Raw genomic sequence first — 27,293 nt, forward strand, 5'->3', positions numbered from 1 at the left:
GGACATACTTTAACAAATCAAAATAAACATCTATAGTGACTGTGTACCTGATGTGAAATGGCTAGCTAGTTAGCGGTGTGCGTTATTAGTGTTGAATACAGAGACGTCACTCACTCTGAGACCTTGAAGTGGTTGTATCCCTTCCTCTGCAAGGTTTGTGGCTTTTGTGGAACGATGGTTGTTGATGTGTTCAGAGGGTCCCTGTTTCGAGTCCGGGTTGGGACAAGGTGAGGGAAGGAAGCAACACAGTTACAACTGCTTAGTGTTCAATGACCAGAGAATGTGTCCCTCAGGCTTGGGCTTGACTCCTTCCAATGAAGTTAATTGAATTATGTCATGTCAATGAGGGAAATTGGAATTTCAATGAACTGTCTGAATTGATCCCAACCCTGATGTTCCTACAGTAAAATGATTGTCCTCATAGCCTGTCAATGAAGTAAGTCTTTACATAGTGGTAAACCACAGTGACAACACTCTATTCCATACTGACCCTCGTTGACCACAGTTACATTAATCTGGTTACCAGGTCTAATGTCAACCACAGACCAGAGGAAGTTGTTCAGAAGGAGATGACCAAAAAAGGAAGTGATGGTTTGAATGGTGTTGAAGGAGGGGCGTCCACAGCACTTCTACTGAATGTGGTGGTTGAAACATCCCTAGATGCCCCCCAGTGGCTATTCAATTACTGACAAGAAGACAAGATTCAGAATCAGATGATAGTCTGTCTTTCCAGCCATACACATGGAACAGTAGCCTATTTCACCCACAGTCGACATGGTTGCTGGCGGAAGAAGAGACTATTCTAATTATAACAAGTAAAGGGAGGAATTCTGATCTTTACCCACTAATTGGTCTTTTGACAGATCAGATCACCTCTTTTGCCAATATTTAGGTAAATATCAGAATTGGGCTGCCTGTGTAGATGCAGCCATTAAGTCACACTAACACACGAACTAAAAGGTTGACATAGGATAAGACTGTTAGCGTAGCAAGGTCATTCAATTATGCTGCAGTTAAGTAGCAAGGTTCAATTTTAGAATTAAATCAAATCAAATGTTATTAGGTTCATTTTATTTTTAGAATTAAATCAAATCAAATGTTATTAGTCAAATGCTTCATAGACTAACAGTGAAATTCTTATGGGTTGTTTTCCAACGATGTAGATTTAAAGATACAGATGTTTATTTTATATAATAGAAATAGGGATATGAGGAATGAATACACAGTGAATAATAAATAACAATAAGGAGTAAACGATAGCATAGCTATATACAGGGAGCACCAGTACTGAGTCAATATGCAGGAGTACGAGGTAATAACATGGCTATATACAGGGAGCACCAGTACTGAGTCAATATGCAGGAGTACGAGGTAATAACATAGCTATATACAGGGAGCACCAGTACTGAGTCAATATGCAGGAGTACGAGGTAATAACATGGCTATATACAGGGAGCACCAGTACTGAGTCAATATGCAGGAGTACGAGGTAATAACATAGCTATATACAGGGAGCACCAGTACTGAGTCAATATGCAGGAGTACGAGGTAATAACATAGCTATATACAGGGAGCACCAGTATATAATAACATGGCTATATACAGGGAGCACCAGTACTGAGTCAATATGCTGGAGGACGTAATATGCTGGAGGACTAATAACGAGGTAATAACATGGCTACAGGGAGTACCAGTACTGACTCAATGTGCAGGAGTACGAGGTAATAACATAGCTATATACAGGGAGTACCAGTACTGACTCAATGTGCAGGAATATGCTGGAGGACGAGGTAATAACATGGCTATACACAGGGGTACCAGTACTGAGTCAATGTGCAGGAGGGAGCACCAGTACGAGGTAATAACATGGCTATATACAGGGAGTACCAGTACTGAGTCAATGTGCAGGTAATAACATAGCTATATACAGGGAGCACCAGTAATAACATAGCTATATACAGGGAGCACCAGTACTGAGTCAATGTGCAGGAGTACGAGGTAATAACATAGCTATATACAGGGAGCACCAGTACTGAGTCAATGTGCAGGAGTACGAGGTAATAACATAGCTATATACAGGGAGTACCAGTACTGAGTCAATGTGCAGGAGTACGAGGTAATAACATAGCTATATACAGGGAGCACCAGTACTGAGTCAATATGCTGGAGGACGAGGTAATAACATGGCTATATACACAGGGAGCACCAGTACTGAGTCAATATGCTGGAGGACGAGGTAATAACATAGCTATATACAGGGAGCACCAGTACTGAGTCAATATGCTGGAGGACGAGGTAATAACACCAGTGGCTAATATGCAGGGGTAATAACATGGCTATATACCAGTACTGAGTCAATATGCTGGAGTACGAGGTAATAACATGGCTATATACAGGGAGCACCAGTACTGAGTCAATATGCTGGAGGACGAGGTAATAACATGGCTATATACAGGGAGCACCAGTACTGAGTCAATATGCTGGAGGACGAGGTAATAACATGGCTATATACAGGGAGCACCAGTACTGAGTCAATATGCTGGAGGACGAGGTAATAACATGGCTATATACAGGGGGCACCAGTACTGAGTCAATATGCTGGAGGAACGAGGTAATAACATAGCTATATACAGGGAGCACCAGTACTGAGTCAATATGCAGGAGTACGAGGTAATAACATAGCTATATACAGGGAGTACCAGTACTGAGTCAATGTGCAGGAGTACGAGGTAATAACATCCAGCTAGGGAGCACCAGTACTGAGTCTATATACAGGGGGTACCAGTACTGAGTCAATATGCTGGAGGACGAGGTAATAACATAGCTATATACAGGGGGTACCAGTACTGAGTCAATATGCTGGAGGACGAGGTAATAACATAGCTATATACAGGGAGCACCAGTACTGAGTCAATATGCTGGAGGACGAGGTAATAACATAGCTATATACAGGGAGCACCAGTACTGAGTCAATATGCTGGAGGACGAGGTAATAACATAGCTATATACAGGGAGCACCAGTACTGAGTCAATATGCTGGAGGACGAGGTAATAACATAGCTATATACAGGGAGCACCAGTACTGAGTCAATGTGCAGGAGTACGAGGTAATAACATAGCTATATACAGGGGCTACCAGTACTGACTCAATATGCTGGAGGACGAGGTAATAACATGGCTATATACAGGGGGTACCAGTACTAAGTCGTTGTTTATGGGAACGAGGTAATAACATAGCTATATACAGGGAGTACCAGTACTGAGTCAATGTGCAGGAGTACGAGGTAATAACATGGCTATATACAGGGGGTACCAGTACTGAGTCAATGTGCAGGAATACGAGGTAATAACATAGCTATATACAGGGAGCACCAGTACTGAGTCAATATGCTGGAGGACGAGGTAATAACATAGCTATATACAGGGAGCACCAGTACTGAGTCAATGTGCAGGAGTACGAGGTAATAACATGGCTATATACAGGGAGCACCAGTACTGAGTCAATATGCTGGAGGACGAGGTAATAACATGGCTATATACAGGGAGTACCAGTACTGAGTCAATATGCTGGAGTACGAGGTAATAACATGGCTATATACAGGGAGCACCAGTACTGAGTCAATATGCTGGAGGACGAGGTAATAACATGGCTATATACAGGGAGTACCAGTACTGAGTCAATATGCTGGAGTACGAGGTAATAACATGGCTATATACAGGGAGCACCAGTACTGAGTCAATATGCTGGAGGACGAGGTAATAACATGGCTATATACAGGGAGCACCAGTACTGAGTCAATATGCTGGAGGACGAGGTAATAACATGGCTATATACAGGGAGCACCAGTACTGAGTCAATATGCTGGAGGACGAGGTAATAACATAGCTATATACAGGGGGTACCAGTACTAAGTCGTTGTTTATGGGAACAAGGTAATAACATAGCTATATACAGGGGGTACCAGTACTGAGTCAATGTCTTGCTCCCAGATAGACAGACTAAATAACTTTTTTTGCTCGCTTTGAGGACAATACAGTGCCACTGACACGGCCCGCTACCAAAACCTGCGGGCTCTCTGCAGCCGAGGTGAGTAAAACATTTAAACGTGTTAACCCTTGCAAGGCTGCAGGCCCAGACGGCATCCCCAGCCGCGTCCTCAGAGCATGCGCAGACCAGCTGGCTGGTGGGTTTACGGACATATTCAATCAATCCTTATCCCAGTCTGCTGTTCGAACATGCTTCAAGGGGGCCACCATTGTTTCTGTTCCCAAGAAAGCTAAGGTAACTGAGCTAGCACTCACTTCCGTCATCATGAAGTGCTTTGAGAGACTGGTCAAGGACCATATCACCTCCACCCTACCTGACACCCTAGACCCACTCCAATTTGCTTACCGCCCCAATAGGTCCACAGATTACGCAATCGCAACCACACTGCACACTGCAATCTGCACACTGCCCTAACCATCTGGACAAGAGGAATACCTATGTGAGAATGCTGTTCATCGACTACAGCTCATAGTACCCTCCAAACACGTCATCAAGCCGAGACCCTGGGTCTCGACCCCGCCCTGTGCAACTGGGTACTGGACTTCCTGACGCCCCCCACCACAAGTGGTGAGGGTAGGTAATAACATCTCCACCCCGCTGATCCTCCACACTGGGGCCCCACAAGGGTGCGTTCTGAGCCCCCTGCTGTACTCCCTGTTCACCCACGACTGTGTGGCCATGCACGTCTCCAACTCCATCATCAAGTTTGATGACGACACTACAGTGGTAGGCTTGATTACCAACAATGACGAGACGGCCTACAGGGAGGAGGTGAGGGCCCTTGGAGTGTGGTGTCAGGAAAATAACCTTAAACTCAATGTCAACAACACAAAGGAGATGATTGTGGACTTCAGGAAACAGCAGAGGGAGCACCCCCCCTATCCACATCGACGGGACAGTAGTGGAGAGGGAAGTAAGTTTCAAGTTCCTCGGCGTACACATCACGGACAAACTGAATTGGTCCACCCACACAGAGAGCGTTGTGAAGAAGGTGCAGCAGCGCCTCAGGAGGCTGAAGAAATTCGACTTGTCACCAAAAGCACTCACAAACTTCTACAGATGCACAATCGAGAGCATCCTGTCGGGCTGTATCACCGCCTGGTACGGAAACTGCTCCGCCCACAACCGTAAGGCTCTCCAGAGGGTAGTGAGGTCTGCACAACGCATCACCGGGGGCAAACTACCTGCCCTCCAGGACACCTACACCACCCGATGTCACAGGAAGGCCAAAAAGATCATCAAGGACAACAACCACCCGAGCCACTGCCTGTTCTCCCCGCTATCATCCAGAAGGCGAGGTCAGTACAGGTGCATCAAAGCAGGGACCGAGAGACTGAAAAACAGCTTCTATCTCAAGGCCATCAGACTGTTAAACAGCCATCACTAACATTGAGTGGCTGCTGCAAACATACTGACTCAACTCCAGCCATTTTAATAATGGAATTGATGGAAATTGATGTAAAAAATGATCACTAGCCACTTTAAACAATGCCACTTAATATCATGTTTACATACCCTACATTACTCATCTCATATGTATATGTATATACTGTACTCTATATCATCTACTGCATCTTGCCATATTTATGTAATATATGTATCAATAGCCACTTTAAACTATGCCACTTTATGTTTATATACCCTACATTACTCATCTCATATGTATATACTGTGCTCTAGAACATCTACTGCATCTTGCCTATGCCGTTCTGTACCATCACTCATTCATATATCTTTATGTACATATTCTCTATCCCTTTACAGTTGTGGAATTGTTAGGTTAGATTACTCGTTGGTTATTACTGTATTATCGGAACTAGAAGCACGAGCATTTCGCTACACTCGCATTAACATCTGCTAACCATGTGTATGTGACAAATAAAATGTTATTTTATTTGATAAAGCTCTCATGTTCTCAATGGTGCAGCTGTAAAGCTTTTTGAGGATCTGAGGGCCCACGCCAAATCTTTTCAGCCTCTTGAGGAGGAAGAGGTGATGTCGTGCCCTCTTCACAACTCTGTCGGTGTGTGTGGACCATGTTAATTCCTTAGAGATGTGGACACAGAGGAACCTGAAGCTCTCGACCCACACCACTACAGACCCATCGATGTGGATGGGGGCGTGCTCTGCACTCCATTTCTTCTAGTCGTCAACCAACTTGAAGGCCAGAGATTGTGCTCAAGCCAAGGTAATAACACTTTAGGATTATTTGTGTCAGTGTCTTTGGCAGCCAGGGGTGGCAGAGGAGAGGAAGAGGAGAGGAAGAGGAGAGGAGGAGGAGAGGAAGAGGAGAGGAGGAGGAGAGGAAGAGGAGAAGAGGAGGACAGGAAGAGGAGAGGAGGAGGAGAGGAAGAGGAGAGGAGGAGGAGAGGAGGAGGAGAGGAAGAGGAGAGGAGGAGGAGGGAAGAGGAGAGGAGGAGGAGAGGAAGAGGAGGAGGAGAGGAAGAGGAGAGGAAGAGGAGAGGAAGAGGAGAGGAGGAGGAGAGGAAGAGGAGAGGAGGAGAGAGGAAGAGGAGAGGAAGAGGAGAGGAAGAGGAGAGGAGGAGGTTATGTGAGCTTGTGGAACGTTGGCCTTCTGCCCATCTTTTAACTCTGTCCTTCGCTAATCTTACAGCCTCATTGACCCCCTTACTTTAGTTTGTAAGCCTGTCATCAAGGCAATGGGTGGCTATTTTGAAAAATCTCAAATATAAAATACATTTAGATTTGTTTAATGCTTTACTGAGCTGCTTTACTGAGCTGCTTTACTGCACAGCAGGTCACAAAATCAACATGATGAACATGAACTCGAACACTGCTAAACCTGCAGCCCCACAGCAGTTTGCTATGTTAACTGGATAAACCTGAATCAGAGAGGTGCGGAGGGCTGCCTTAATCAATATCCACGTCTTCGGCACTCGGGGAACAGTGGGTTAACTGCCTATGCTCAGGGGCAGAATGACAGATATTTACCTTGTCAGCACAGGGATTCGATCCAGCAACCTTACTGTTACTGGCACAACGCTCTAACCACTAGGCCACCTGCCGCCCCAGAAGGTGCATCAGATAAACAAACGGGCAAACTCAGTCTGAGAACCACCTTAAACCCAGAGACACAGATACAGACACAATGTTTTAAAGCCACAAAAGTAGAAGCATAAATGTTTTGCATTTGTCTTGCTTACAGAAGCTCTAATATTAGATTATTTTGACCTGGAGGTTGCTAGCCTCCTAAATCAGACTAACCTCTAACCTCACCATTGTTTTATATCAGGCTTGGAGATCATTAGCTCGTTCATGACTTTCTTACTCAGGGCCCATTGGACATAAAGCATATAAAGAAGTAGATAAAGCCTTGACCTCTTGTGTTAGAGGGTGACAACCGGCCACATGTGATGCATGGTATTTGTTTATGGTTAGGGGTCTGGGGTGTGTTTTGACCTTGTAAACTGGGCCTTCATGTTGGTGCCCTGCAAAACACACACACACACACACACACACACACACACACACACACACACACACACACACACACACACACACACACACACACACACACACACACACACACACACACACACACACACACACACACACACACACACACACACACACACACACACACACACACACACACACACACACACACAGTAGCCTATTGCTTTATGAGAAGTCCTGTTGCCATGAGATCATGTGACTAAGGTCCTACTTGTGACCACCCCAGCATTCTCCCATCACTAGAAATAGCACCACCTCCCCCACATATATGACCAGGTGGGGGTAGACCTAGTCATTATTTCCTCAAATGCTTTCCCTGGATAGGAGCAGCTCAGTGGTGTGAGTAGTGGGCACCATAGTAGGCATATGTAGACGGCCTGTGTTATTGATTTAATATCTACTTGGTAAAGGCACAGAGAAAATAAAGAAAATAAAGGGAGCATTCATAGAAATGCCATAGAAAATAAAGGGAGCATTCATGGAAATGCCATAGAAAATAAAGGGAGCATTCATTTCTGGCATCAGGCCAGAATGGGGTGGGCTATTGGGTCTGATTCAAAAGTAGCCCATGTACCAAAAAAATGAACGCAATGCCACAGACAACCTGTCAATCATCATATATCTGTCACTCTGAAATGTTGATTTACAGTGACGACAGCCACAGACACTCAGTCACAATACAGTGTGTGGTGAAAAGCCAGTAAAACCAGACAAAACCAGTAAAACCAGACAAAACCAGACATATACAGGTACATATACTGTACCAGTCAAAAGTTTGGACACACCTATTCATTCAAGGGTTTTTCTTTATTTTTACTATTTTCTAATTGAATATGTAATATGTAATAAACAAAAAACCATTAAACAAATCTAAATGTATTTTATATTTGAAATTTTTCAAAATAGCCACCCTTTGCCTTGATGACAGGTTTGCACACTCTTGGCATTCTCTCAACCAGCTTCACCCGGAATGCTTGTTCAACTGTCTTGAAGGAGTTCCCACATATGCTGAGCCCTTGTTGGCTGCTTTCCTTCACTCTGCGGTCCAACTCATCCCAAACAATCTCAATTCGATTGAGGTCGGTGATTGTGGAGGCCAGGTCATCTGATGCAGCACTCCACCACTCTCCTTCTTGGTCAAATAGGCCTTACACAGCCTGGAGGTGTGTTGGGTCATTGTCCTGTTGAAAAACAAATGATAGTCCCACTAAGCGCAAACCAGATGGGATGGCGTATCGCAGCAGAATGCTGTGGTCGCCATGCTGTTTAAGTGTGCCTTGAATTCTAAATAAATCACTGTAACCAGCAAAGCACCCCCACACCATCACACCTCCTCCTCCATGCTTCAGGGTGCGATACCACACATTGTGTTTCTTGGCCCAAGCAAGTATCTTCTTCTTATTGGTGTCCTTTAGTAGTGGTTTCTTTGCAGCAATTTGACCATGAAGGCCTGATTCACGCAGTCTCCTCTGAACAGTTGATGTTGAGATGTGTCTGTTACTTGAACTCTGTGAAGCATTTACTTGGGCTGCAATTTCTGAGGCTGGTAACTCTAATGAACCCTATGTAGCAAAGGTAACTCTGGGTCTTCCTTTCCTGTGGTGGTCCTCATGAGATCCAGTTTAATCACGGTGCTTGATGGTTTTTGCGACTGCACTTGAAGAAACTTTCAAAGTTCTTGAAATTTTCCAGGTTGACTGAGCTTCATGTCTTAAAGTAATGATGGACTGTCGTTTCTCTTTGCTTATTTGAGCTGTTCTTGCCATAATGTGGACTTGGTCTTTTACCAAATAAGGTTTTCTGTATACCCCCCTTCCTTGTCACAACACAACTGATTGGCTCAAACACATTAAGGAAATAAATTAAACTAATGAACTTTTAACAAGGCACACCTGTTAATTGAAATGCATGCCAGGTGACTACCTCATGAAGTTGGCTGAGACAATGGCAAGAGTGTGCAAAGCTGTCATCAAGGCAAAGGGTGGCTACTTTGAAGAATCTCAAATATAAAATATATTTTGATTTGTATAAAACTTTATTGGTTAATACATGATTCCATGTGTCATTTCATAGTGTTGGTGTATTCACTATTATTATACAATGTAGAAAATAGTAAATATAAAGAAAAACCCTTGAGTGAGTAGATGTGTCCAAACTATTGACTGGTACTGTACATCATTGTTAAAGACCCAAACTAGCATACGTGCCTCTTGATGTATAAATAACCTTTTACATATCAACACGGGAGACAGTTACAGTAGAAACTCCTCTCATTGGCTGACCTGTCACCTTTGGACTAGTGACCTCACAAGGACAACAAGACAGACCAGTGAGTGTGCCGATCCTTAGATTGTAATATGTGTGTTCTCACATGTATTTCTGAGAAGTACACAACTGTAACATGTTAGCCGAAAAGGAGCAAGGGTGCATGGATTAAAAACATGGCTAGCCAAACATGACCATTCTCAAAAAAACATTTCCAGTTATCATTTCATTATCTCCTCTCCATTCTCCACATTGTTTAACTCGCAGTGAGCATATAGTACATGGTTACATGGCAGGAGTTGGCCTTACTCATGTGTCCCAGTGCCACTATTCACAGTCACCCATGTAACAGTAAAACTCTGTCATAGACAGGTCGAGTAATCCAATAAATTGATTATCCTGAGAGAAATTAACAGCACGCTCATTAAGCTAAATTACACCTAAAGGACTGGACTGCTAATTCACAACATTGTGAAAGGAAGAACATGTCCATAAACCACATACTATACAGTGCCTTTGGAAAGTATTCAGACCCATAGACTTTTTCCACATGTGATGTATGGTATGTCTGCCTTATTCTAAAATAAAAAAAATTATCCTCCATTTATACACAATACCCCATAATGACAAAGCGAAAACTGTTTTTTTTTAAACATTTTTGCAAATGTATTAAAAATAAAAGACAAAAATACATTGTTTACCTAAGTATTCAGACTCTTTGCTATGAGACTTGATTGGAGTCTATGTGGTAAATTCAATTTATTGGACATGATTTGGAAAGGCACACAACTGTCTATAAGGTCCCACAGTTGACAGTGCATGTCAGAGCAAAAATCAAGCCATGAGGTCGAAGGAATTGTTCATATAGCTCCGAGACAGGATTGTATCGAGGCACAGATCTGGGGAAGGGTACCAAGACCACAGTGGCGTCCATCATTCTTAAATGGAAGAAGATTGGAACCACCAAGCCTCATCCTAGATCTGGCCGCCCGGTCAAACTGAGCAATCAGGGGAGAAGGGCCTTGGTCAGGGGAGGTGACCAAGAGCCCGATGGCCACTCTGACAGAGCTCTAGACTTCCTCTGTGGAGATGGGAGAACCATCCAGAAGGACAACCATCTCTTTAGTACTCCACCATTCAGGCCTTTTTGGTAGAGTGGCCAGATGGAAGACACTCCTCAGTAGGTCACAAGAGATTAGGTGCTCAGGTCTCTCCAAAAGTTTATAGAATGATGGGTAAAGAACCATGGGGAAATTGTTATTATTTCCACTATACACTATTGACAGTCTCGTTCACCCGCTGGCTCACTCTCTCCCTGTCACAATTAGCCTGGGGACAAGGTACCATTGACAGTGGTAGAAGAAAAGAAAAAGGTACCCCACTTGTTGCTGTTTATATATTTGATATATACATACTGGTATTGAACATGTACACATTCATGAAGATATACATAATGATATTTATCATAAGAGGGATTATATAATTTGAATGTGTAAGAGTGAAAGGATAAGAGGTTACATTTCTGCAAATTATTTTCATGACATACAACTTTCAATGTCACCTCATGTATTCATCAATGTAATAAAATAGAAGTGAAGGATACACTGAATTAGCATAAAACACTGAATACAGTCACAGGTTGAGATGAAATGACTGTCAGATTAAATGGACTGAACTTGAAAACCAAGGCTCAGGGGAAAATCGTAGAATAATAGATTCAATTTGAACTCAAAATTAGTCAACACAATTTGCATATAAATATACCTCTAGAAATGGAGATATCAAATTGAAACCACTCAAATCCTGGCAGAAAGACAAGACATGGCAAGCAATATGGTAAGCAATATGGCAAGGGAAATATACAGATACTCTTATGTATAGCTTAACATTTGAATACAGTATGTTACACATACTTTCTGTAGAATGATCCACCACCTCATCAGTTGGTTAATTCAATTCTTATCTAATCATATGATATGAGTTTTAATTCTAGGTTTCACGGTTGTCGTAAGAACGGGAGCAAGGCGCAGCGGAGGTTGAGTTCCACATATGTGTATTTAAATGTGTATTTAAATGTAACTGGGATCTGTACACAAACCACTTCATGAGTATCACTGGTGCAATCTGAACCCTGATCCACCATTGGAGAAACCAATGTGTTAACCAATAGCCCAATAAGAATAAGAACTCTGCCTAGAAGGCCAGCATCCCGGAGTCGCCTCTTCACTGTTGACGTTAAGACTGATGTTTTGTGGGTACTATTTAATGAAGCTGCCAGTTGAGGACTTGTGAGGCATCTGTTTCTCAAACTCATAGATTAGTAACTTTTTTTAAATTTGTCAAACACAAACTAGAGGCCATGAGTAACTTGGTCAAAAATAATGGCACCGATTTGGCGATAGGGTGCGCTGTTATAAGTAGTCCCACTAAAACCCTCATATCAGTTGCCCAGTTTGACCTAGAGACTTGAAACTTTCTAGATTGGTGTCTTTAATCATGCAGAACATATCTGCCTTAAGGACCCATAAGGTCCGTCAGGATAGATTTTCTTCCATCTTGGAAATTCAGTATGTAAGCCCATGGTCAATCTTTTATCTTAGTTTAAGAAAAGCTAAGGGATTGGTTATTTTTTTATGAACCTTTATTTAACTAGGCAAGTCAGTTAAGAACAAGTTCTTATTTACAATGATGGCCTACTCCCCCGGCCAAACCCTCCCCTAACTTGGACGACGCTTTCTTCAATTGTGCTCCGCCCTATGGGAGCGACACAGCCTGGGACCGAACCAGGGCCTGTAGTGACGACTAAGACCACTGCACCACTCGGGAGGCCTTAAAAATGGCTGAGTTATTGATAATTCAGGAAATCCATGTCCATTTAAATATTTTGTAAATCCACTCCACAATGGCCTATCAAAGACGACCATGATGAATCATGTTAAGTTTTGCATTGATATCTTAAAAAATAAGGAAACTATTAACAATTGATAAACTTTTTTTGCGTTACGCTAATGCTTAAAATAATCCCCAAAAATCTTCTCATGGACTAATAGTCAGATTCACTCCAAATTTGATCTTTGCACTCATCTTCTGCTGCATTCAAAGATAGCCAACCTACAGCACTAGACAAAACTTCACTTGTGTCATCCTTGTGCTATTGAGAGATAAATATGGTAATGCTTTCACTGACTGCACATACAGAGGCTTGTGAAAGTATTCACCCCCTTGGCTGTTTTCCTATTTAGTTGCCTTACAATCTGGAATGTATTCAAATAGATTTTGGTGGGGTCTGTATCATTTGATTTACACATCATGCCTACCACTGCAGATGCTAAATATGTTTTTGTTGTGAAACAAACAAGAAATAAGACAAAAAAACAGAACTTGAGCGTGCATAACTATGGGACTACCCATACGTAGAATGTATGCACACATGACTGTAAGTCGCTTTGGATAAAAGCGTCTGCTAAATGGCATATATTATTATTATTATTATTATTCACCCCCCCCCCCCTTTGCCACCTTTTGCAGCAATTAAGGCTGCAAGTCTCTTGGGGTATGTCTATATAAGCTTAGCACATCTAGCCCCTGGGATTTAAATGTTTTCCCTTAAACCACTCGAGTGTTGCGTTATCAGTATGCTTAGGGTCATTGTCCTGCTAGAAAGGTGAACCTCCGTGCCAGTCTCAAATCTCTGGAAGACTGAAACAGGTTTCCCTCAATAATTTCTGGGTGACAGGTCCTGGAGGACAGAAAGCTTGGCCCCAGTGTTGTACTGGGCCATTCGTACTACTCTCTGTAGTGCCTTGCGGTCGGAGGCCGAGCAGATGACATACCAGACAGTGATGCAACCTGTCAGGATGCTGTCCATGGTGCAGCTGTAGAACCTTTTAAGGATCTGAGGACCCAAGCCAATTATTTTCAGTCTCCTGAGGGGGAATAGGTTTTGTCGTAACTTAGTGGCAACTTAATGGCCTGCCAATGTATAGAAAAACTAGATAGATTTATATTTTCCATTGCCTTGTTCAGTCACAACTTGGAGGAACATAGGATATTACAGTTTTCTCATCCAGTTTATTCTCCAGTGATTGCACGTTTGCCAATAGAACGGAGGGTAGAGGTGGTTTATCCACATGCCGACGTGGTCTCGTCAGGTATCCCGCACGCCAGCCTCTTCCTTTTTCAAGTGACAGGGATTTGGGCATGGTCCGGGATGAGCAGTATGTTCTTCTTAGCAGGCTCATTGAAGTAGAAATCCTCATCCACATAGAGGTTAGTGATAGCTGTTCTGATGTCCAGATGCTTTTTTCGGTCATAGGAAAATGATGGTGGAAACATTAAGTACAAAAAAGTTTAAGATCAGCACAAAAAAACACACAAAACAGCACTTGGTCAGGAGTACGTAAAACGGCTGCTCTTCCCTCCAACGCCAATCTACATTGTTTTTAGAATCAGATTGTTTGTTTTGGCTAATAGACCAAGAAGAACATACAGTAGCTCTTGGCTTATCCTATATTGCTTGTATAGGCCTACATAGTACATTTTTTAAAGAAAATGTTGCATTTTCATTCTACATTAAAGTATTAAATTCTGACAGCATTATATTATCTTCAATAATGAAAGTCACTGAGCGAAAATTATATAGATATTCAACAGTTTTATTTCCAAATGAATTCATGGGTTAAAATTACAGGTGATAAAATCATGGCCATGTCACCTGGTATTGGTCAATCTAATGTAAAGTGTAACAATTTCCTCTGTAGTGTGATTATCTCTAACCTATATCGAATACCTTGTTATGGTTTCTGAAGCGTGATGATTATGACTAGCCTATATCAAATACCTTGTTATGGTTTCTGAAGCATGATGATTATGACTAGCCTATATCAAATACCTTGTTATGGTTTCTGAAGTGTGATTGTTACTAGCCTATATCAAATACCTTGTTATGGTTTCTGAAGTGTGATTGTTACTAGCCTATATAGAATACCTTGTAATGGTTTCTGAAGTGTGATTGTTACTAGCCTATATAGAATACCTTGTAATGGTTTCTGAAGTGTGATTGTCACTAGCCTATATAGAATACCTTGTAATGGTTTCTGAAGTGTGATTGTTACTAGCCTATATCAAATACCTTGTTATGGTTTCTGAAGTGTGATTGTTACTAGCCTATATCAAATACCTTGTTATGGTATCTGAAGTGTGATTGTTACTAGCCTATATCAAATAACTTGTTATGGTTTCTGAAGTGTGATTGTTACTAGCCTATATCAAATACCTTGTTATGGTTTCTGAAGTGTGATTGTTACTAGCCTATATCAAATACCTTGTTATGGTTTCTGAAGTGTGATTGTTACTAGCCTATATCAAATACCTTGTTATGGTTTCTGAAGTGTGATTGTTACTAGCCTATATCAAATACCTTGTTATGGTTTCTGAAGTGTGATTGTTACTAGCCTATATAGAATACCTTGTTATGGTTTCTGAAGTGTGATTGTTACTAGCCTATATCAAATACCTTGTTATGGTTTCTGAAGTGTGATTGTTACTAGCCTATATCAAATACCTTGTTATGGTTTCTGAAGTGTGATTGTTACTAGCCTATATAGAATACCTTGTAATGGTTTCTGAAGTGTGATTGTTACTAGCCTATATCAAATACCTTGTTATGGTTTCTGAAGTGTGATTGTTACTAGCCTATATAGAATACCTTGTAATGGTTTCTGAAGTGTGATTGTTACTAGCCTATATCAAATACCTTGTTATGGTTTCTGAAGTGTGATTGTTACTAGCCTATATCAAATACCTTGTTATGGTTTCTGAAGTGTGATTGTTACTAGCCTATATCAAATACCTTGTTATGGTTTCTGAAGTGTGATTGTTACTAGCCTATATAGAATACCTTGTAATGGTTTCTGAAGTGTGATTGTTACTAGCCTATATCAAATACCTTGTTATGGTTTCTGAAGTGTGATTGTTACTAGCCTATATCAAATACCTTGTTATGGTTTCTGAAGTGTGATTGTTACTAGCCTATATAGAATACCTTGTAATGGTTTCTGAAGTGTGATTGTTACTAGCCTATATAGAATACCTTGTAATGGTTTCTGAAGTGTGATTGTTACTAGCCTATATAGAATACCTTGTAATGGTTTCTGAAGTGTGATTGTTACTAGCCTATATCAAATACCTTGTTATGGTTTCTGAAGTGTGATTGTTACTAGCCTATATAGAATACCTTGTTATGGTTTCTGAAGTGTGATTGTTACTAGCCTATATAGAATACCTTGTAATGGTTTCTGAAGTGTGATTGTTACTAGCCTATATAGAATACCTTGTAATGGTTTCTGAAGTGTGATTGTTACTAGCCTATATCAAATACCTTGTAATGGTTTCTGAAGTGTGATTGTCACTAGCCTATATAGAATACCTTGTTATGGTTTCTGAAGTGTGATTGTTACTAGCCTATATCAAATACCTTGTTATGGTTTCTGAAGTGTGATTGTCACTAGCCTATATAGAATACCTTGTTATGGTTTCTGAAGTGTGATTGTTACTAGCCTATATCAAATACCTTGTTATGGTTTCTGAAGTGTGATTGTTACTAGCCTATATAGAATACCTTGTAATGGTTTCTGAAGTGTGATTGTTACTAGCCTATATCAAATACCTTGTTATGGTTTATGCCAGGTCAGGGTAGGTCCTTTTGGGATGTCCGACCCCAACTCTCGAGAACCCAAGGCGGCCTACAGGTTCCACCTCTTGGGTTCACAGCTGATGGTAAGGACCACAGACTGCTCCATGTGAAATAAATGAAATCAAATTGTATTAGTCACATTGCACCAAATACAACAGGTGTAGACCTCACAGTAAAATGCTTACTTACGAGCCTTTAGTCAACAATGCAGTTTTAAAAAATACGGATAAGAATAAGAAATAAAAGTAACAAGTAATTAAAGAGCAGCAGTAAAATAACAATAGCGAGCCTATATACAGGGGTTGTGTCCTTGTGGTCGGATGCCAAGCAGTTGCAATACCAGGCAGTGATGCAACCTGTCAGGATGCCCTCGATGGTGCAGCTGTAGAATCTTTTAAGGATCTGAGGACCCAGTCTCCTGAGGGGGAATAGGTTTTTGCGTGCCTTCTTCAAGACTGTCTTGGTGTGCTTGGATGATGTTAGTTTGTTGATGATGTGGACACCAAGGAACTTGAAGCTCTCAACCTGCTCCACTGGAGCCCCATCGATGAGAATGGGGATGTGGTCTGTCCGTTTTTTCCTGTAGTCCACAATCATCTCCTTTGTCTTGATCACGTTGAACTACAATCCAACACTCTTTTAGTATTTACTGTAGAAACGTTTTGGAAAAATAAAGCCCTCTACTTTTACATCACACAAACGCAAAATAAACAATTACTGTTTAAACGGTTTTAACACAAATTGCAGCAAACAGTATTTTTCAGTTACAACACTATGCTGGGGTCCTTCTTCAAGGGGTTAGGAGACGCTCCGATAGCTAATTAGATCACGTGGTCACCTCTGTCTTCGGTAAACATGTGCTGTTACATGGAAATATGGCCCTATGATAACCATAACCCTAAAAAGGTGTGTAGTAATTTAACCTTTCATTTTTTTGACGATGTGAAAGTTAAGTTCCAAATGTTTCTAAAACCGTATCTCAAGTGACGTGTATTGACCTTTAGAGTAAGCTTTGGGACAGCATTGGTGCATTTGCCTCAGGCGGCGGATAGGTTCATGAATAGATGTTACATGTTTAACATTACTGTCTATGAATTAGCAAGTCTGACCCGTGCTCCCTTTTCAAGGAGAGCTGCTTTTGAGATAACATGGGCTTTATTTACAAAGGTACCCAATTCTGATATATCGCTCAATTATTAACAAAATAGCTGATCTGATTGGCCAAAATACCAATTAGTGAATGCGTTGAGGTGCCGTGGAACAATTAAGCTAGCTAAAACTGCTAATAATAAAGTTAGCTAGTTTGCTTATTAAAATATGGTCAAATAAATTAACTACATTCTCCATATTGATAAGGTTATAATCGTCAAACACGTATTTGTTGTCATCTTTTGGTTTAAAAGGTTAAAGGTCAGTGGTGAAACGTAGTGCTTTCAAGACAACTGGGAACTCTGGAAAACAATGTGGTCAAATCATGACGTCAGTGATTTTCAGGTCTGAAAGTGTTGGAAGGGTGGCATCACTGCGCTCTTCAGTACAGGCCATTCTACTGCCATTGTTTGGCTATGGAGATTGCATGGCTGTGTGCTCGATTTTATACACCTGTCAGCAGTGGGTGTGGTTGAAATAACCAAATCCACTCATTTGAAGGGGTGTCCACATACTTTTGGTGATATAGTGTATAGGCCAGTAGGCATTTTGCCTTTTGTGATTGAGAGGATTATTGCTATATAACATTTGGCCAAGTAGGCCTACGTTAACATTCGTTTTTCAAGTATTTAACAATTATCCATTTTTGCCATTTCTTAGACACCACCTATTTTGCACCTGATACCGATTCCTCATTTATTTTTATTTATTTGCCTTTTCTAGTCAGTCAGCTAAAAGTGCATAAAGCTGAACCAAAATGCTGCTCCTCCTCCTCATTGAATCATTTGACTCGATGATATCCCCTTCTGACTGAAAATCACCATTACAGCAGGTTACAGAAGAATTCCGTAAACATCCCAAGCGTCACTTCCGGTTACATTTTGACAGCAAAACACTGCACATTTTAGCTAAACGAAGCTCTGATCCTCGTTATATGTTTATTTTAACACGTTTTATGTTTTATGCTCCACATTTATTAGCCAATTTTACTTGTGTGGCGGAATTGACAGTGTTCAGAAAGAGATCAGTCTTCTGCTTCTAGCAAAAGATGAAAGTGAGTATATGTTGGGATTTTGTTTTTGTTGAAATCGTACAGTTAGCTACGCTTTTGAAATGCACGTCTTTGGTAGCAATCTCACATTTTCGCATTCAAGAAAAAGCAAAAGTGTTTTTTATTGCAATTACATGACTGACGTTGCAGGTAGTGTACAATGCTGGTGTCATACAGGAAAATGAACACACCTCCCCCTTAATAGCCAGCCCACCGTGATGCTCTTTCAGGGAAAACAAGTTATTGTTTGTTTGCTACGTAAGAACATGTTGCTGATTACTTTGTGTACGTGTGTTACAGACACGTGATGCACAGCAGCCACTTTGACATGATACTGTAACACTATTCTCGCTGTCTCTATTTTCGGGCCAATTATGAGTGTGTCAATGTAATAGGATTCTTTTTTGCCTAGTGCCACATGATCACAGTTTATATTCTATTATTCTCAATTCTCTAGATCAAACATAACGTTTTCATTTTAAGCTTTTTATTTATTTTTGTATTTTTCTTTTAAACTTTATTTATTCTCAGTGTATTTATTTGACCCTGGCGCTATTGATCAAACATAGGCATACTACATGAGATTATTATTATGTTATCATTAATTATGTCCTCATTTAAACTGCGAAATGCAACTATATGAGATGTAATATTATGTACATGATATTATTTATTCAGTTAGGCCTATGTGGTTGCAGTTCTCACACTTACTTGTCCTGTAGGTTCCTAGTGATGTAAATGAGGTGGTGGAGGAAGCCAGTAGCAGTTCATCATCAGTAGACAACTCCAACAACGAAGAGATTCCTCCTTATCTACGTGAAGAACCTCCTGAAGGTACCATCATGCTTTCTAATTAATCACATATATCTGAGTTTTGATTCAAACTAACTACTGAAAACGGCTTTAACATTGAAACATGTATTTTTGTGTGTTTGTGTCTGATGAGTCCATTGCAATAAACATGAATCAACATGGGATATCATTTATATTCAACGTTCTCTGATGTGGATGTCTTGGTTTCCTTGCACCATGCTCTTATAGAAATGTTGCTTACATGAATTAATGTCCACTCTGAAACCACTGAAACAGCAGTTTGTATTTGCTCTGAGAGGACGTGCATCTGTAGTTCAGAAATAGTCAAGTCATTCGCCTCATGATCACATCTGATGATGCAGTACATCTGATGATGCAGTACAGCCGAACGGCCTGCAGAGGGGCATATTGGCCAACAGAAGGTTTTGATCATCTTTTAACGTGCAGCAACATAGAGAGAGTGGGTGATAGACCTAGGCTCTATCTGTGATTTGCCGTGCTTATACAGACTAAAATGTAAGGTTATTGGTCATTACTTCAGAGTAAATGCTACATTTAATTCAACCAATTATTCTGCACTACAAACTTGTATGCCAATTCGCACACGGCGAGGCTGCGCTACAATAAAATTATATGAGGCGTTTGCTATCTGTCTGGTGGGGATAATGAGATAATTAATTTCTTCAAGACACAGGCTGAATCCCAAATGGAATCCTATTCCCTATATAGTGCACTACATTTGACCAGAGCCCTATGGGCCCCAGTCAAAAGTACTGCACTATGTAGGGAATAGGGTTTTATTTGGGACAAACAGAACTGTATGTAAATTAGTGAAATCATGATCAACTAACTGCCTCATCATTATTCCAGATCTTCTGATACAGGCTATTGTTGGGTTCAAATATTATTTCAAATCAGAAACTATTCCATATATTTTATCGTTGGCTTTAGTCTGCCTGGAGTGCCAGATGGGGTTTGCACTTTTTCAACTATTCTATTCGTTCAATTGCACCAGGATAGCTCATTCAAGCAGGTGAAGTATTTTAAATAATCAAATAGTATTTGAACCCAGGTCTGCTGTTAAGATGAAGACATTCATACATCTGTCTTTCACGCTAATGCCTTCCTCCTCCCAACACATTACATTTATCAGGTCTAGGCCTAATTGCGCCTGTCAATATCCAACTTCAGTGAAAAGAAATGTAGGCCTAACTCACCTCATTTAAGTGTGTATGTCCTAGTCCCATGTGTAAAGAAATGTAGGCCTAACTCACCTCATTTAAGTGTGTATGTCCTAGTCCCATGTGTAAAGAAATGTAGGCCTAACTCACCTCATTTAAGTGTGTATGTCCTAGTCCCATGTGTAAAGAAATGTAGGCCTAACTCACCTCATTTAAGTGTGTATGTCCTAGTCCCATGTGTAAAGAAATGTAGGCCTAACTCACCTCATTTAAGTGTGTATGTCCTAGTCCCATGTGTAAAGAAATGTAGGCCTAACTCACCTCATTTAAGTGTGTATGTCCTAGTCCCATGTGTAAAGAAATGTAGGCCTAACTCACCTCATTTAAGTGTGTATGTCCTAGTCCCATGTGTAAAGAAATGTAGGCCTAACTCACCTCATTTAAGTGTGTATGTCCTAGTCCCATGTGTAAAGAAATGTAGGCCTAACTCACCTCATTTAAGTGTGTATGTCCTAGTCCCATGTGTAAAGAAATGTAGGCCTAACTCACCTCATTTAAGTGTGTATGTCCTAGTCCCATGTGTAAAGAAATGTAGGCCTAACTCACCTCATTTAAGTGTGTATGTCCTAGTCCCATGTGTAAAGAAATGTAGGCCTAACTCACCTCATTTAAGTGTGTATGTCCTAGTCCCATGTGTAAAGAAATGTAGGCCTAACTCATTTAAGTGTGTATGTCCTCATTTAAGTGTGTAACTGTCCTAGTCCCATGTGTAAAGAAATGTAGGCCTAACTCACCTCATTTAAGTGTGTATGTCCTAGTCCCATGTGTAAAGAAATGTAGGCCTAACTCACCTCATTTAAGTGTGTATGTCCTAGTCCCATGTGTAAAGAAATGTAGGCCTAACTCACCTCATTTAAGTGTGTATGTCCTAGTCCCATGTGTAAAGAAATGTAGGCCTAACTCACCTCATTTAAGTGTCCTAGTCCCATGTGTAAAGAAATGTAAAACTCACCTCATTTAAGAAATGTAGGCCTAACTCACCTCATTTAAGTGTGTATGTCCTAGTCCCATGTGTAAAGAAATGTAGGCCTAACTCACCTCATTTAAGTGTGTATGTCCTAGTCCCATGTGTAAAGAAATGTAGGCCTAACTCACCTCATTTAAGTGTGTATGTCCTAGTCCCATGTGTAAAGAAATGTAGGCCTAACTCACCTCATTTAAGTGTGTATGTCCTAGTCCCATGTGTAAAGAAATGTAGGCCTAACTCACCTCATTTAAGTGTGTATGTCCTAGTCCCATGTGTAAAGAAATGTAGGCCTAACTCACCTCATTTAAGTGTGTATGTCCTAGTCCCATGTGTAAAGAAATGTAGGCCTAACTCACCTCATTTAAGTGTGTATGTCCTAGTCCCATGTGTAAAGAAAGCATCAATTCCAATTTTATTTGTCACATGCGACAAATACAGTGACATGCTTACTTACAAGCCCAACAATGCAGTTTTAAGAAAATACCTATAAAAAAGGTAAGAGATAAGACTAACAAATAATTCAAGAGCAGCAGTAAATAACAAAAGCGGGGCTATATACAGGGGGTACCGGTACAGAGTCAATGTGCGGGGGCACCGGTGTCGAGGTAATTGAGGTCTGTCAGTACATTTTTAGGAAACATGAAACGGAATACAGATATAAATTCTGCCTTCATCTTCTCTTTGAGAAAACTATTTTTATGTCTCTCTTTTTTTATGTCATTTGTGGACACTACAAAGTAATTCATTTATGGTAATTATCTTTCTGGAAACAAACAAACCCTATTTTTGGTCAAGGACTGGAATCTGATTCACCAAAGTATCACTGCTGTATATATGAAACAATATGTTGCTGTAATTTACAGAGGCATTGCCATAATGTAAAGTTATTACAGTATATCTGGTGAACAGGCTATATTAGGGCATTGTACTGCTCTTGGGCTTTTCATCCTACATTGAAAGTATTGTATTGCATACCACTTGGTATGAGCTTGGTATGGTTATATTAATTGCGTGTATCTGATGTCTGGTACAATAACTAGGTTGCATTTCAACCCTATCCCAATAGGTTCCTCTCTGAATAGCCTATGTGAATGTTAAGTGTTTTACATCCTATAAAATTCTGCTTTTGACAATTTCCCAGCACGGAATCAGTTGTCGTTATCAGTCTACAAGAGTTTAAATTAATATATTTTTCATCACCATCATGTCAGAGGTATGTGTAAGTCTTTCATAGGAGGAGAGGAATTAAAGTGATTTTCTACTTTAGTAGTTCTTCATTTTACCCAGCTGCAGTTGAGAGCTAGTCTAAGACCCAGTACAAATCTGTGTTTTCTGTAACCCAAACAAACAGGATTAAAATAGAAAATAGCCAACAGGATATTGCTGTGCCCATGTTCACAGAATCAACATCAGTCAGCAAGTGTTCTGTGCCCCTAGAACCCATCTGTACTACTGGGCCACGCCTTCTATGCTTTCTTTTCAATCATAGAAAGGCCTTCATAGTAGGTTTGATTAGTTTCATAGCTACTTGAATCAGTCATTCTCATGACAGTCACATATCCTCCGTAGAAACCACTACAACACAACCTTCACATCCCTTCCAAACCACTACAACCTTCACATCCCTTCCAAACCACTATAACACGTCCTTCACATCCCTTCCAAACCACCACAACACGATCTTCACATCCCTTCCAAACCACTACAACACGACCTTCACATCCCTTCCAAACCACTATAACACGTTCTTCACATCCCTTCCAAACCACCACAACACGACCTTCACATCCCTTCCAAACCACCACAACACGACCTTCACATCCCTTCCAAACCACTACAACACGACCTTCACATCCCTTCCAAACCACTACAACACGACCTTCACATCCCTTCCAAACCACTACAACACGACCTTCACATCCCTTCCAAACCACTACAACACGACCTTCACATCCCTTCCAAACCACTACAACACGACCTTCACATCCCTTCCAAACCACTACAACACGACCTTCACATCCCTTCCAAACCACTACAACACGACTTTCACACCCCTTCCAAACCACCACAACACGACCTTCACATCCCTTCCAAACCACTACAACACGACCTTCACATCCCTTCCAAACCACCACAACACGACCTTCACATCCCTTCCAAACCACCACAACACGACCTACACATCCCTTCCAAACCACCACAACACGACCTTCACATCCCTTCCAAACCACTACAACACGGCCTTCACATCCCTTCCAAACCACTACAACACGGCCTTCACACCCCTTCCAAACCACTACAACACGGCCTTCACACCCCTTCCAAACCACTACAACACGACCTTCACACCCCTTCCAAACCACTACAACACGGCCTTCACACCCCTTCCAAACCACTACAACACGACCTTCACACCCTTCCAAACCACTACAACACGACCTTCACACCCCTTCCAAACCACTACAACACGACCTTCACATCCCTTCCAAACCACTACAACACGACCTTCACATCCCTTCCAAACCACTACAACACGACCTTTCACACCCCTTCCAAACCACTACAACACGACCTTCACATCCCTTCCAAACCACTACAACACGACCTTCACATCCCTTCCAAACCACTACAACACGACCTTCACATCCCTTCCAAACCACTACAACACGACCTTCACATCCCTTCCAAACCACTACAACACGACCTTCACATCCCTTCCAAACCACTACAACACGACCTTCACATCCCTTCCAAACCACTACAACACGACCTTCACATCCCTTCCAAACCACTACAACACGACCTTCACATCCCTTCCAAACCACTATAACACGACCTTCACATCCCTTCCAAACCACTATAACGCGACCTTCACATCCCTTCCAAACCACTATAACACGACCTTCACATCCCTTCCAAACCACTACAACACGACCTTCACATCCCTTCCAAACCACTACAACACGACCTTCAGATCCCTTCCAAACCACTACAACACGATCTTCACATCCCTTCCAAACCACTATAACACGATCTTCACATCCCCTCCAAACCACTATAACATGATTTTCACATCCCTTCCAAACCACTACAACATCAGAACAGCCTAAAAGACAGGGCTTGTTTGTTTTTTTTGTCATAACTTCTTACCAAAGTTTCTCCAGCGGGTATCGGCTTGATTTCCATCTGTTGCGAGTTATTAATAGAACCAAATGAAGTTTGATCGACTTTTCCTCCCTGTTTGTCCTGTCGTGTTTTGTGACGCGGTGTAGGCTGCTCCATCATACCGACAGGTCCAGTACACATCAGGGGAAGATGGTGATGTGCCGAGTAACTGTGATGGATGGACTATCACACAGCTGAACTCTCAGCCAGACACTGTGTGTGTGTGTGTGTGTGTGTGTGTGCGTTGCGTGCTACTCCCCCCAAGTCCTATCCCAACAGCCTGTCCACCTGTGTCTCTGCCTAGCTTTTCATTAGAAGGAGAACACCTCCCTGCTCCAGTCTTCTGTCTGACCTGATCCCAGACTTCACAGACTCATGTAAGACCTTCATTTGAGCTTGTTTGCTACAGCAGGAAAATAATCCTGCAGAAACAGGAAACGTGAATTATTAGGGGACATTTCTGTTGGGGTTGATACATCATGTCTGGAATTTCAAAGTGGAAATTACAAACTTCAGAAGCCTTTTTAAAACTGAAATATTTTACATTGCAGGAAAGTTACCCTGCTACAGGGTGATCAAATTGTGTGGCTCTGTGAGGTTACACCAAATTAATCGGGGCAGCAGTGTGCTTTAAAATGAGATCATGCTTTCCATGATTATCATCAGTATTTTTAAACGATAGAGCCATTGGAGTTTTATCCTAATAATATAATCAAACAGAAGCCTATCACTGTGGCTTGTAATGGAGGTGCTATGGCTTATGTTGGTGCTCATACCTTACAGCCCTCAGGCTGCTGTAAATGTATCCATCTCCAACACTGTGAAGTGTGTGTGTGTGTGTCCATCCATCTCCAGCACAGCCCTCAGGCTGCTGTAAATGTATCCATCTCCAACACTGTGAAGTGAGTGTGTGTGTGTGTCCATCCATCTCCAGCACAGCCCTCAGGCTGCTGTAAATGTATCCATCTCCAACACTGTGAAGTGTGTGTGTGTGTGTCCATCCATCTCCAGCACAGCCCTCAGGCTGCTGTAAATGTATCCATCTCCAACACTGTGAAGTGAGTGAGTGTGTGTGAGTGTATGTGTTTGTTCGTCCATCTCCAGCACAGCCCTCCTGCGAGGAGTCGGGTGGAAGACCCTTCTGTGTTTAATGAGCAGGAAACACACACACACACACACACACACACACACACACACACACACACACACACACACACACACACACACACACACACACACACACACACACACACACACACACACACACACACACACACACACACACACACACACACACACACACACACACACACACACACACACACACACACCCTACCTACACCTACACTGTAGTAGTGCCTGTGTAGGGCCTAGGTAGTGCACTACATACAGTGTAGGGAATAGGGTGCCATTTCAAATTCAGCCCGTGTCTGCCTGCTTCCAGGAAGACCCCGCTTCAAGTTTGTGTCACCTCGATGCGTTGTCGGCTCAGTGGAAATGGTCATTTGTCCACAAAATGCACTGTGATTCTGAGTTGCCAAACTGTTGGTTGAGGACAAAGCTCCACAGTCTTATCACAGTTCATCAGTCACGATCAAAATCACTGGTCTGATTGAGAGAAAGCTCCACAGTCTTATCACAGTTCATCAGTCACGATCAACATCACTGGTCTGATTGAGAGAAAGCTCCACAGTCTTATCACAGTTCATCAGTCACGATCAACATCACTGGTCTGATTGAGAGAAAGCTCCACAGTCTTATCACAGTTCATCAGTCACAGTTCATCAGTCACAATCAACATCACTGGTCTGACTGTGAGTTTGATTTACGGGCTGCTCTGAGATCTGTCAGTAAAGCTATTCTTTCTTTTTGCTGATCTCCATAACCATAGGAAAGTGAGGAGAGAGGACCCAATGCACACAACACACACACACACGGTCAGTGGTCAACATTCTGTTTGATCATCTGTCTTATCACTCACCCATTCAAGTGTGGATCACACCATTGGCATACAAGCGTATATGGTAGGCCTACTAAAGATTTGAGAATATAGATAGTATTATCCCAGGGATGGAACGCAACTACGCCATGGTTTATCATGAAACAGAAATACAGGAAAATATTTGATCACTGTTCACTGCGTTTATATCCCATTTGACTGCACAGATGTATCTTTATTAAAGACATCCCCTGAATGGTTGTTCACATCTCTGTGTTACTGTAAACTAAATCGTCCTCTGGGAGGCTTGCTAGAGGATGCATGCAGGCAGGAGCAAGCGAAGAGGCATTTAAACAAAATGATGAAAACAACATTTGCTGTCTCTTAGAGAGAGAGACAGGGAGAGAGACAGGGAGAGAGACAGGGAGAGAGACAGAGAGAGAGAGACAGAGAGCGACCGAGCCAGAGACAGAGACATATAGAG

General features: G+C 41.6%; 1 protein-coding gene across 1 annotated transcript in view; it reads left to right on the forward strand.

Moving 5' to 3' along the window:
• Positions 1 to 18,486: 18,486 nt before the first annotated feature.
• The window catches only part of LOC124033291 (transmembrane protein 263-like), a 41,767-nt gene continuing 32,960 nt past the window's right edge, over positions 18,487 to 27,293 (forward strand). The window contains exons 1-2 of the mRNA XM_046345278.1: positions 18,487 to 18,687; positions 19,407 to 19,518. Of these exons, the coding sequence (XP_046201234.1) occupies positions 18,682 to 18,687; positions 19,407 to 19,518 (118 nt within the window). The 5' untranslated portion in view covers positions 18,487 to 18,681. The remainder of the gene's footprint in view (positions 18,688 to 19,406; positions 19,519 to 27,293) is intronic.

This window comes from Oncorhynchus gorbuscha, linkage group LG01 (genome assembly GCF_021184085.1).
Source record: "Oncorhynchus gorbuscha isolate QuinsamMale2020 ecotype Even-year linkage group LG01, OgorEven_v1.0, whole genome shotgun sequence".
Classification (NCBI taxonomy): Eukaryota; Metazoa; Chordata; class Actinopteri; order Salmoniformes; family Salmonidae; genus Oncorhynchus; species Oncorhynchus gorbuscha.